The sequence below is a fragment of the Natator depressus genome, chromosome 3 (genome assembly GCF_965152275.1).
Source record: "Natator depressus isolate rNatDep1 chromosome 3, rNatDep2.hap1, whole genome shotgun sequence".
Lineage (NCBI taxonomy): Eukaryota > Metazoa > Chordata > Testudines > Cheloniidae > Natator > Natator depressus.
Window position 1 is genome coordinate 64,793,304 of NC_134236.1, and position 10,966 is coordinate 64,804,269.

Genomic DNA, 10,966 nt, shown 5'->3' on the forward strand with positions numbered 1-10,966 from the left:
GAGACACTAACCCAGTCAAAAGTAGAAGAGAATCCGTTCAAGCTTGGATTTTCAAAGTTGCATAAGGAAGTTAGGAGTCCAGCTCCTAGGAAAATTCAGTAGGAACTGGGCACCTAACCTCTTTCTATTTCCTTGATAATCCCAGCCTTAATTTCCTGGCTGGCTGAAAATTTCTGCAGCCCCATGGTTTAATACTAGTGTGAGCCTCAGGCCACATTTCCCCTCTAATTTCGGAAAAATGCAGTGCAGTTTTTCAGGCGCAGCTAATCCCCTCTCCCATATACCATCTCAGTCGTCAGCGCAGCCTGCTAATCACTTTACACACACAGAGCCGTTAAAGAAAAAGATGTACTATGCAGAATGAGCCTGCTGTTCAGCCAGGTGTTTGTTCATGTGCCTGGAAAAATTAGCAGTTCCCAGAAGCTGAGTTTACTTTCTTAAAAGGGAATATAGGTTCACTCATCATTACAAAAAACACATTCAGGCAAGCACTTAAACATATGAGCCTTCCAAGCAGGGAGCCGTGTATAGAGGAGTGTAGTAACAATTAATGTACTGAAGAGTCTCTCGTCAACACTTCTTATAGAAGGGTTAGTCTGGTTTAAAAAGGGGTGGGGAGGGGGATTGTGATAATACACTAAAACCTAGTACACTAAAACCTAGTACTGCCATTAGCATTGTCAATTAATATTTTATATTCCCTGGAAGTGCCTTTTGAGGAAATCAGCCTTCATTACCAGAGGTTCTCTACCACAAACACGGCAAACAAAGTACCTCAACTGACAGCGACAGCATCGTAAGCGAGGAAAATAGAGTTAATGTGGGGAAATCTGGGGGAATAAACATTGATTCAGAGTCCCAGATCAAATGGGCATGTAGATTCCAGCACACACAGAAGTTCTATTACTCAAGCCAAAATTCTGATACCCTTACTCCAACTCCACAAGTTAATTTAGTGAAATCAATGGGAGCATTTGAGGAGTAAAGTACTATTCAACATCAGTGAGGGTATCAGAATCTGGGCCTTAATGTTTGTGTGCTGCTTTGAAAACAATAAGTGCTATGTAAGTGTTCAATATTATTAATATTCTCACCCAAGGGTCCAGGAAAGGTGGCAAATAATGTTTTGAGGCTCTGGTTCTTCAGAATTGCTAGTTCGATGGGGCTTGGATTTTAAGATCATTTACATTGCTCCGCCAGTGTTCTGCCAAGTATTTTTGGCACCAGCCAGCTAGGTTCTTTCGTAGCTGAGTGAACCCAGTCAAAATTGGCTGGCAGAAGGCAGGACTTTTTAAAATTTATTGTGCTCCAATCAGAAAGCTGCTGAACGCTGCGCTTCTCAGAAAAGTGCTGCCCTTGTCCTTTTTAATGAAAGCTAGTTGGTATTCACTAGGAACAGGCCAGAGCTATTTCAGACACTGAAGACAGCAGACACAAATCAATAGAAAAAAATAACTTCTTTTTATTTACAAAAAAAATCCAAATATTGGATGCTGTAAACAAAATTCACAATCTTTTCCCTCTAGCACTGATGCAAACACTTCAGCTCTTAGAGTCTGTTTTCCATCAGCTCGTTTTCTGTCTGTGACAGAGCCTATAGTCAAAATGTTCCACAAGAGCAATCCAAGGAGCAATTTGCTGCAACAGGATGCCTCACAGAAGGCAACAGTTGTATGGAATTCTGAGGGAGATCAAATGTTCACAGCCTCCTACAGACTGCAAGAGTTTACAGTGCTTCAGCCAAGCTGTATTGAAATTTGCAGGCCTTTTTTTGCTATTTACTTTGTTAGCAAGCCATTATTACAACAGCAAGATAGTACACAGATTTTCTTTCTTGCAGTGGAAATTGTCTGCTAAAAGAAAACCATACAAAAGAGTATACTCAAATAGATGCTGAATATGTCATTACACTTTCTTTCCTTTTCTTATATCTGCAGTTTTACCTAACACACTTCATTTTCTCAATGAAACAACAACAACAAAAAGCTTCTTTTGAACTGGCATGAGCCTCCAACATAATACGCTTCATATGCAGAACATTTAACAAGATGTATTTTTAAAGCACAAAATAATAAAAAAAAAAGCAGTTAGGAAAGATATGATGTGATCTCATTGGTGTTTCTACTTTCCCTTCTATTTTTAAGAGAAAGTTCTTACATTTGGGGGTTTTTATACATATCAGAAAATAATCTGATTTCAAACCTCTCACGTTTCATTATATTTATATTAAAACAAGTTTAGCTCCCTGTTGATTAGCAATAAATCCAACTGTCACACAACAGTTTGCCTGTAATCAGGTCAACCTTTTTCATCAGTTCAGCATTTTAAAGGGGGTACTGTTTCTTCAGCAAGTTCTAAGCTGAAATGGCTGATTGGATGGGAAAGTGAAGCCTACACAGAATACCAAGAGCTTTTTTGCTGTAAAAGTACTAGTGTTCTGAAGCGAGAGAAAGAGAGCGAGAGAGAAAAAAAAAAATCAGACTTTATGAAGGGGAAGGTGTGCAAACCACAGAAGCAATCCAGCTTTGAAAAGATGTTCTTATTTTACTCTTGGCCTGAACTCATGGCTCCTTCCCACCACTAACATCAGGTACCTTTTAAACTACCAGCCACAGAGAAAACAAAGCCCTACCAGTTCCACCACTTGTTCATTTACATATGCAAAATACGTCTAATACTTATATAATATATCCAAAAACGTATTATATATGTATCAAAATGTGCATGGTGAAAGGTGCGGTAGGCTGAGCCCTGCTGCGTGTACTACAAAATGAACAGCTGCTGTCAGTCATAAAAAGTAATAAAATTTCAGCTGAAGGAGGAAAGAAATCAAAACTTTTTAAAAAAAAGCAATGGAAAAAGGCTGCCCTCCAAAGGAAAAGTACATTGTCTCATGTATTATCAGTATTTTGTGGTTGAGGCACAGCTATAGATCCCAAAACCTCTTTAAATAGTGGATGACTCATTTATTTGCTGCAAATAGTTGTGGTAAGAGAGGACATACCACATTACCAGCTGATCCTATTTCCCCAGCCCTCCCCTTAGCTTCCGTTAGAAAACCCTTCAAACAGCTACAGGCAATGCTCTAGGTTTGACAAGTACATCTCAGTCTTGATCTACAGCTTGAAGTAATAGGCCATGGGAAACAAACCCTTCCTTTTCATAATTAATGAAGAAAAGCCTTCCCCTGACCAAAGAGAGAGAGAGAAAGAAAACAGCCAATGCGGAAGGGAGGAAGGGAAGGAAAGAGAAGGTGGGGACAAGGACTCCCAAGTAAACACACTGAGTGGCAATGAAATAGCTTTTACATTTCCTGAAGAACTCACAGGAAAGGTGCTTCAGTAAACAAGTCAGGTTCCTGTTAAATTTGCCTTCAAAGATAAAAGTACAAAGGGTGGCAAAAATAATCTTGTCTTAGTAGCTCTGTAATGACAAGGGGAGAACACACTTCCAGGATAACAGTTCCCTTTCCAAACACACATTTTTAAACATAATCTTCTTTTACCCGAAATTTAAATGATGCAGAAAATACTGCACTAGGATTTCAAAACTAGTCCTCCCCAAGAGATGTTTCTGAAGTGAAAATAGTGAAACGGTCGATTTCTTCTCCTCCCCCGCACCCCTCCACGCCTCTCCCTCCCGCCTCCCACTGGTCTCTTGGGCGAGGAAATGAAAGTGAATAGTTATAGTTCCAATGTAAAGTGATTCCATTTAAATAAAGTACAGTACTAAACTTGTAAATGCAGTGTGACAACCAGATCAAAGATGTTTAATATTTGCATAAAAATATATATATAATATATATATATAAAATATAATTTTAAGCAACCGTGCAACACTCTTAAAAAGGATTCATTTCACATTTACTAAATTCTAGTGGTCCTGGAATGCATAATGCATTCTATTAAAATATTTATTTAAATATTAACAATTAGTGTTCAAATGACCAACTAATACAATATTCTTTAGCTGTCAGGGGGTTTAAATAACCTATCTTTGATCCACGTTCCACTGAATTATACATCATGGAGGTATGCAGTCACAAAGTTAGTGGGTTAAATGTCAAAATGGTATTACAGTACAAAATGTGAAAAAAGGCATCAGCTAATCAAATGTTTATCCATTTGTGGAATTATTATGGCTCACAGGCAACTCACTGAATTACTGTAATCTTTGTTCTTGCAACCAAAGACATTATTTGTATCCCACATTAATCCTGACTGGTTCATTTACTGCAAATTCTCAGGTGTGGGTTATAAATTCACGGCAAGGTGCTCACTGTCCTATGACATCCTGTTGCAAACTGGAAAACACACAGTACTTTATTTAAACATTCCCTAATTGCTACATTTTCCGAGACCACATTTAATATATACATTGTGTGTGCGCGCGTGTGTGTATATTTATATATACACACACATGCGCACACACAAACATACACACACACACACACGTACCTATGATAACATCACACTGACAATATTAACTTTATACAAGTATTTGCCAAGGAAAAAATAGGGCATTTTCTCCACCACTGATTCACAAGCTTGGTTTTTTGTTTGTTTGTTTTGTTTGTCTTCTTGTGTCCCTGATAAAACAAAATGCACGGTAAAAACCACAAAACTATATTTTTCTCACTTCAAATTTTCGGAAAGCATCAGGCACTTTTGATTAACATTGGTGTGTACAAATATAGTAAATTATTTTTATAGTCTACTGTATCTCCTTTACTTGGATAACTTATTTGTGAAATCTTTGGTCCTTGAGCATATTTTGTTTGCTACAGCTGTTTTTCTTGCATTTTCACATTTTTAAAATGTGAAGCATGCCTGCAGCTGTAAAGAATGGACTGTATCGTCATGTGTTTTTTCTGGTTTTATGATAACTCTACCAATCTCCTACTGTTCATTTGGAGCAAGCTGTTTCTGTTAAAGCATTCTATTCAAGCAAGCTATACATTCTACACGATCATTCCATAGACAGCACTTGTTGCAAGTCCCAAAGGCAGTAATTCCAATATACATTTTATTTCAACTTATCTCTGCTTCATGCCTCTACTTTTAACTCCTGAATATATGTAAGCAAATTGTTTTGTTTTTTGTATTTTTTTTTTCATATTCTCCCTTTTGCAGATCCCATTCTAAAAAAAGGCTTTCCAACCTTCTCTATGCCAAAGCTATGGGAGCAGGTATTGCCACCCATATTGTCATCAAGCATTCCTCCCTTGTTTATTTCAGGGGAAGCTATTTGCTTTTAATGACAGGTCTCTTGTGCTCTGGGGTAGAATCCAATTATTTCTGCTTCTTTTCTAGATCATGCTCACACAATTTATAAGAAGAACCACAAGCTTTACCAAACTTGATAGCTAGAGCAGATCATCATTGCACAAAACACCCCATTTTAAGGAGCATATCACCCCTTTCTGCTTGTTAGAAAATGTTCTCCCCACCAGGTGTATTAAAACTGTCCTTAATTGCAGGGCAACCAAGTCGAGTATGTGTGCTGCTGGCATGTGAATACCGGCTGAACCTGGGCAATATAGTAATTGCTAAAGTTGGCATCTGCTACATATGGGGCTGGTTGGTAATAGCAGGTGACATTGGCCACATTGGGGATGATATTTTGCTCAGCAAGGACACGGATGGCCAGCATGGTGATAAGATTTAGAGTCTGTCTCCTCTCATGTCCCATCAGGCACACTGTGCTCTCATTCACCACACCATGAAGGGTCATGAGATAGTCATACTTGCGGTCCTCTAATCCCACAAAGTGGTTCTGCAAGTAAGACTCCAACTTTCTTTGCTGTTCTCCAATGTCTGAGAAGTCAATGAAAAACCTGGAACACATGTATCTCTGAAGGGACTTAATCTCAGATTCTGAGGCAGCCCTAAAGCCCCTTACCAAAAGGTTGCAGTACTTAAGAAGGCCACCTCCTCTGATTTCTTCTGGGTTTCTGGTGGCAATTATCTTGTTGCAGAGGTGATCAAAGGCTTCTTGAAAATCCCCATAGACACTCTCACCAATGATGGTCGGGTGAAAAGTTTCAGTCATGGGATTCTCTGAGCATTCATAAAAAAGCAGAAGGGAGTCTAATTTGATTTGAAAAGAGTCTACACTGAACTCAAACTGCCTCCTCAGAGAATCCACAAACTTCAGCTCCACGTTTTTGCCACTGTTGTTGGACAAGGAGATGAGACTCCACCGGTCTGAATCATTGCACACTTTTACCATTTTCTGCACATAAGCTTCCTATAATTTGAAAGACAAAATGAACAGATGAAGAAACCAGTACAAGCAATTCCCCTTCACAGACTTCATTTGCATATTCTCCCACCTCCACCCTGTGCCCGCTTTTTGCGAAGTATTTTAAGGATTCTGGATAAAAACTGAAGGAGACATATTTAACATAGGTCGTGGCACCACAGTAGTTGCAAGGGGTGATGGGAGTGGTGTTCCTTATGGGATTGTGCTATGTCAGGAACAACTTTTGCAACCATGTTTTTTTTAAGCACTTCTAACCATTATATATATATATATATAGAGAGAGAGAGAGACACGTTACAAAATTGATTGCACACATAGTATATATGCACACACACTCTCTTTCTGTCTCACACATACAATCATTCCTGGGGATCTGAAAGATCACCATTAAAATATAATAAAAAAGCATTTCTATAGGCACCACGAAAATATATTTTCTACATTTTCAAACTAATCAAAGCTTGTACTTTCGGCACAGCTCCCCCAAAACACTCCCAAATTTTAAAAATGCCCCCCAAAACAGACAAAATAGGTATATGCTATTTAGCATAAACTATAATAAACTCAGAAAGTGAATCCTGTTTAAGACAAGAATTTCTGTTTAAAACAAGAAAATGTACAGCTTCTCCATCCATCTGGGAAAAGTGCTCACTGCAAAGAGTATTTTCCCTGCAGATACATATAAATGTTCAATGAGCTTAAGATACTTTTAAACTATGCTTCCGTCCCTCTGAGTAACTCTTAAAATGAGGCTCTGTAAACTCCAACTTTCTAAGTAAACGTAACCCAATAACCATAATGACAAAAGGAGGAAAAAAGTTCACTAATCCTGCCTGGCTCCTCCTCCTCATTAGCTCAGTATGTATTGTCGTTATCGCTTAGCTGCAAGTCAAACTCTCTTTGGTTCAGCTGGGGTTTAAAAGGAGAGAGGAGTCACTTTTAAAAACATGTTGTAGGCGTCAATTTCATGACACCCTTGCCTCCCCCCAGCTCCACTGTTATAAAGTGCTCCTTCCCTTGGCTGTGTGTCTGGACAAGTGCAGGTTTACCTTGAGGGTAAGCGGGGTGATCTTCTCCTTGTTAACTCCGTCAGGTAAGAAATCCAAAAGGCAGTCCAAGACCACGTCCTTCACAGTCTGAAACTCGGCTTCCCCTTTGAGGTCTGCGCAGAAGATGAGGTCCAAGTCCTTGTAGCCCAGGCCACTGTCTTGGTGCAGGATGTGGCTGGCTGCCGAGCCGTTGAGTCGCACGTCTCGGACCCCAATGCACTTCTCCTCCAGGCGGCTCCGCACCACCTTCACGATCTGCCGGGGCTGCATCTCCAGCGTGGGGAAGTTGCCCCGGCCGTGGATGGGGATGGTCTCGCTCAGGATGCGATCCAAGCGCCGCACTTGTTCCCAGCTCAGCACGTTGCAATGAGGGTTCTCGCCGCAAGTGCCCGTGCAATGCCCAGTACCGCTGCAGCTGGGGCTGCGGGCGTTTTCATCGTCAGCCATGGTCCGCAGCCGTTTCCTCTCGGGAGCCTGGTTGGTCCCTTTTGCGAGATGCCGCCTTGCTTCGCTCTTAACGGAACAGGAAAGCAAGCAGTGAGCGCGGGGTTTGACATGCCCAGTTAGACCCCCTCCGCTACTGCATCACAGCGGGGCTTTAGCGCTCACCGGCGCCTAACAGCCGAGCTAGCTGCGGCCCCCCGGCTCCCACCCGCAGACACGGCATTTATAGATGCAGACCCCCGGGGATCCCACTCGCACTGACACACACACGCACCCCACCCCGCCCAAAGGAAGAGATCGCTCCGATCTTTAGCACCTGGGGAGAGTTGCCTTCTGGAGACAGCACCGTGGCGCTGCGCCTCTGCCCGGCCGGAGAGCGCCTGCCCGACCCGGGAGCCGCTATCGGCCCCGCTTTCTGCTCCTCCTCGCCCGCTGGCTTGCTCGGCGCCGGGTGCTGCGCTGCGCGGAGCTGCTGTGCCCGCCCGCCCCGGGTGCTGCTGTCTCTGGAGCTTTCGTAGTTCTGCCCGGGAAATGTCCCCAGTAGTTTTTATATGGGGTTTCTCCGCTCTTCCGGGGCTCCGAGTTACACGCTCCCCACGCCCCCTTCATTTGCATGGACAGCCCGCTGCAGCCCTTGGCGAGGCTCCCCCGCCACGCCCACCTCATATGCATAAACAGCTGTTCTCGGCACTCGCCGCGGAGCCGGCCGTCGTTCCAGAACCGCCCTTCGCCCCAAGCCCTACCTCGGACCAGGGGTGGAGGGAAGGGGGGGGTTGAGCAAAGCTGGAGCTACTCAGATCCTGCCACTGCCCCCAAAACTGTAGCGCGGAACGAGCAGAAGAATCCCCTATCCAGCCATTGGTCCCCCACCAAAGCAAAATTCGGACCCTTAGGCATTCCACACCAGAAATGCTGTACTACCCGCATATGGCAGCTGGATCCAGTCAAAGTTTGCCTCCTAATCCCCAAATGCGAATGCCTAAACAGATACTATGTGGAGCTGCTCCTACTTCACCAAAAAAATTCTAGACCTCGGGGTATCCCTGTAGAGGAGCGCCACAAAATGCCAAAGCTGGCACACGGAGCCTACAGAATCCAACCAGTTTTTGGCCCTTCCTTCCCAAATCCCCTCTGTAGCTACTTCTACTGCACCGGCAAGTGGGGACCGTGGAGCACCCACATATGTACGTGGATCCAGCAGCCTCTTATCCCCCTCTCCTCCCCCATCCCTTTTCTAGGAGACATCAAGTTTAGACATCATTTTACTGGATTCCTTGCTGTTCGGTGAAACCAGATTACACATCATCATTCTAAACAGAGCCAAAATGTATGCCATGACACTGAAATATAGCAGTGGACTGGTCGGTCAGATGGTGATGATTTCATTATTTGTGTTTTTAGCTGATCAACTCTTGACCGAGATTTTCAAAGCAGTCCATGGAACTGAGACACATATCGTCTATTATCACATTTTAATGTGTGTAAATCTCCTGGACTTCCTAACACTCAGTGCATTGGATACATTAGCTAGATTGGACAGATTTATCTGAGGTAAAAGAATATCTCCCTTTGCTATTTATCTAAAAGGTGAAAAAATGGAAAAGCTGATGCACCTTCCTACATGAAAAATCCACTCTCCATTCATCCATTTTTTCACCTTTTAGATAAACAGCAAAGGGAGACATTCTTTTACCTCAGATAAATCTGTCCAATCTAGCTAATGTATCCAATGCACTGAGTGTTAGGAAGTCCAGGAGATTTACACACATTAAAATGTGATAATAGAAGATATGTGCCTCAGTTCCATGGACTGCTTTGAAAATCTCGGTCAAGAGTTGATCAGCTAAAAACACAAATAATGAGATCAGTACAATATAGGTTTGTGGTCCACATTTTGCTTGATCTGATAAGACTCAGGTGCCGTATATGTGTTTTGCATTGTTCCTGTACCAGGATGAGTCTGAGCGTGTATTTTTCTGGTTAAGTATGATGAGAAATATGTGTCGTCTATTCTGATAGTACAACTTCGGGGCTTAAAAAAAAAAATCAAAACCGAAATGCTAGGATCCAGCAGGCTCCAGGTGCTGTCTTTGCGGTACCACTGAGCAGGGATGCATACGGGTGCGTTGGGTTCTGGGTTTTAGCGGCACTCACGCGCTATGTTAGGGCCCAGTATTTTTTGCTGCAGTAAGAGCTGAAAAACTTGTTTTGTATGGACGCAACAGAACTTGAGGGTTTAGGGCCAAAAACTGATTGGATCCATCAGGCTCTTGCTGCTGAATCCGGATTTTTGCAGCGCTCATGCTCGGTGGTGCATGAACTGCCGTCTTCCCCCTGCTCTCCCCCACCCGCGCAGTAGGAGACTTGGGGCCAAATATCGGCATGATCCAGGTATATCCAGTTTTATCTCTGAGAAGGATTTAACAATATAGATACAAACATTATACAAGCAGAGCAGAATAACACGCGGATCACGCAGCATAGAAGAAGGCATATGAGTGCAGACAGGCAGTAGGTACATGCTACAATGTAAAAACTTCTTCCTTCGTTTGCACTGCCGCGAGGCTAATCTTTTCTTCAATTAAAATGTCTGGTAGGCTGCTTTAAATATTTGCGATGCTTTAAAATGGCTGGAGATGCGCCCTGAGTTTGCAGTGGGTAGATGTATAAACAAGACGGTAAAAAGGAAACTCACTCTTTTATCTCTAGTATTATCTTCCGTGTGTGTCACCGAAGTCCACGCAACAGCTTCACCTGTGAGCTGCCCAATGTGGCTATAACTAGGGGCTCCTGCTACGCAGTTCCTCAAACAGATCAATCGGACACATGTAAAGGGGCGTGGGCACGGGCTGACTGGCGCATGGCGGCAGCTGTGGCTGGCACGTTCCTGGGGGATGGGCGAGGCGAGCAGCCGCTGGACCAGAGGGAGCTGGACGGGACAGAACGTCACAGGTCCGGACGTTCCAGCAACAGCTGCTGGGCGATTCCGAAGGGCTGGGCTGTGCGAAGGGCCCCGCCAATCACCGCCGGCGACGGCTTCTCCTTCCCCTCGGCCCCTCAGGGCTAGGAGCCAATGGGGTGAGCGTGGGTAGGAGGGGCGGTGCCAGCTCCGTGTGAATGAGCTCTGTGCGCTCCCGGGCTGCCGCGCGGGTAGGGATACCCACGCACAGAAGGGCTGGCTGTTTGCAGCCGCTCAGCCCCCGGGTCGC

General features: G+C 43.6%; 1 protein-coding gene across 2 annotated transcripts; it reads right to left on the reverse strand.

The window, feature by feature from the left end:
* Positions 1-3,881: 3,881 nt before the first annotated feature.
* TENT5A (terminal nucleotidyltransferase 5A) lies at positions 3,882-10,625 on the reverse strand. Of its 2 annotated transcripts, none has more exons than XM_074946859.1 (3): positions 10,453-10,625; positions 7,314-7,826; positions 3,882-6,249 (listed from the first exon to the last, which is right to left on the reverse strand). In XM_074946859.1, the coding sequence occupies exons 2-3, from the start codon at positions 7,758-7,760 to the stop codon at positions 5,470-5,472; spliced, it is 1,227 nt and encodes a 408-aa protein (XP_074802960.1). In that variant the 5' UTR covers positions 7,761-7,826; positions 10,453-10,625; the 3' UTR covers positions 3,882-5,469. The 2 variants fall into 2 exon arrangements, with proteins under 2 accessions (XP_074802960.1, XP_074802959.1); XM_074946858.1 differs by lacking the exon at positions 10,453-10,625 and adding an exon at positions 8,074-8,273.
* Positions 10,626-10,966: the final 341 nt, after the last annotated feature.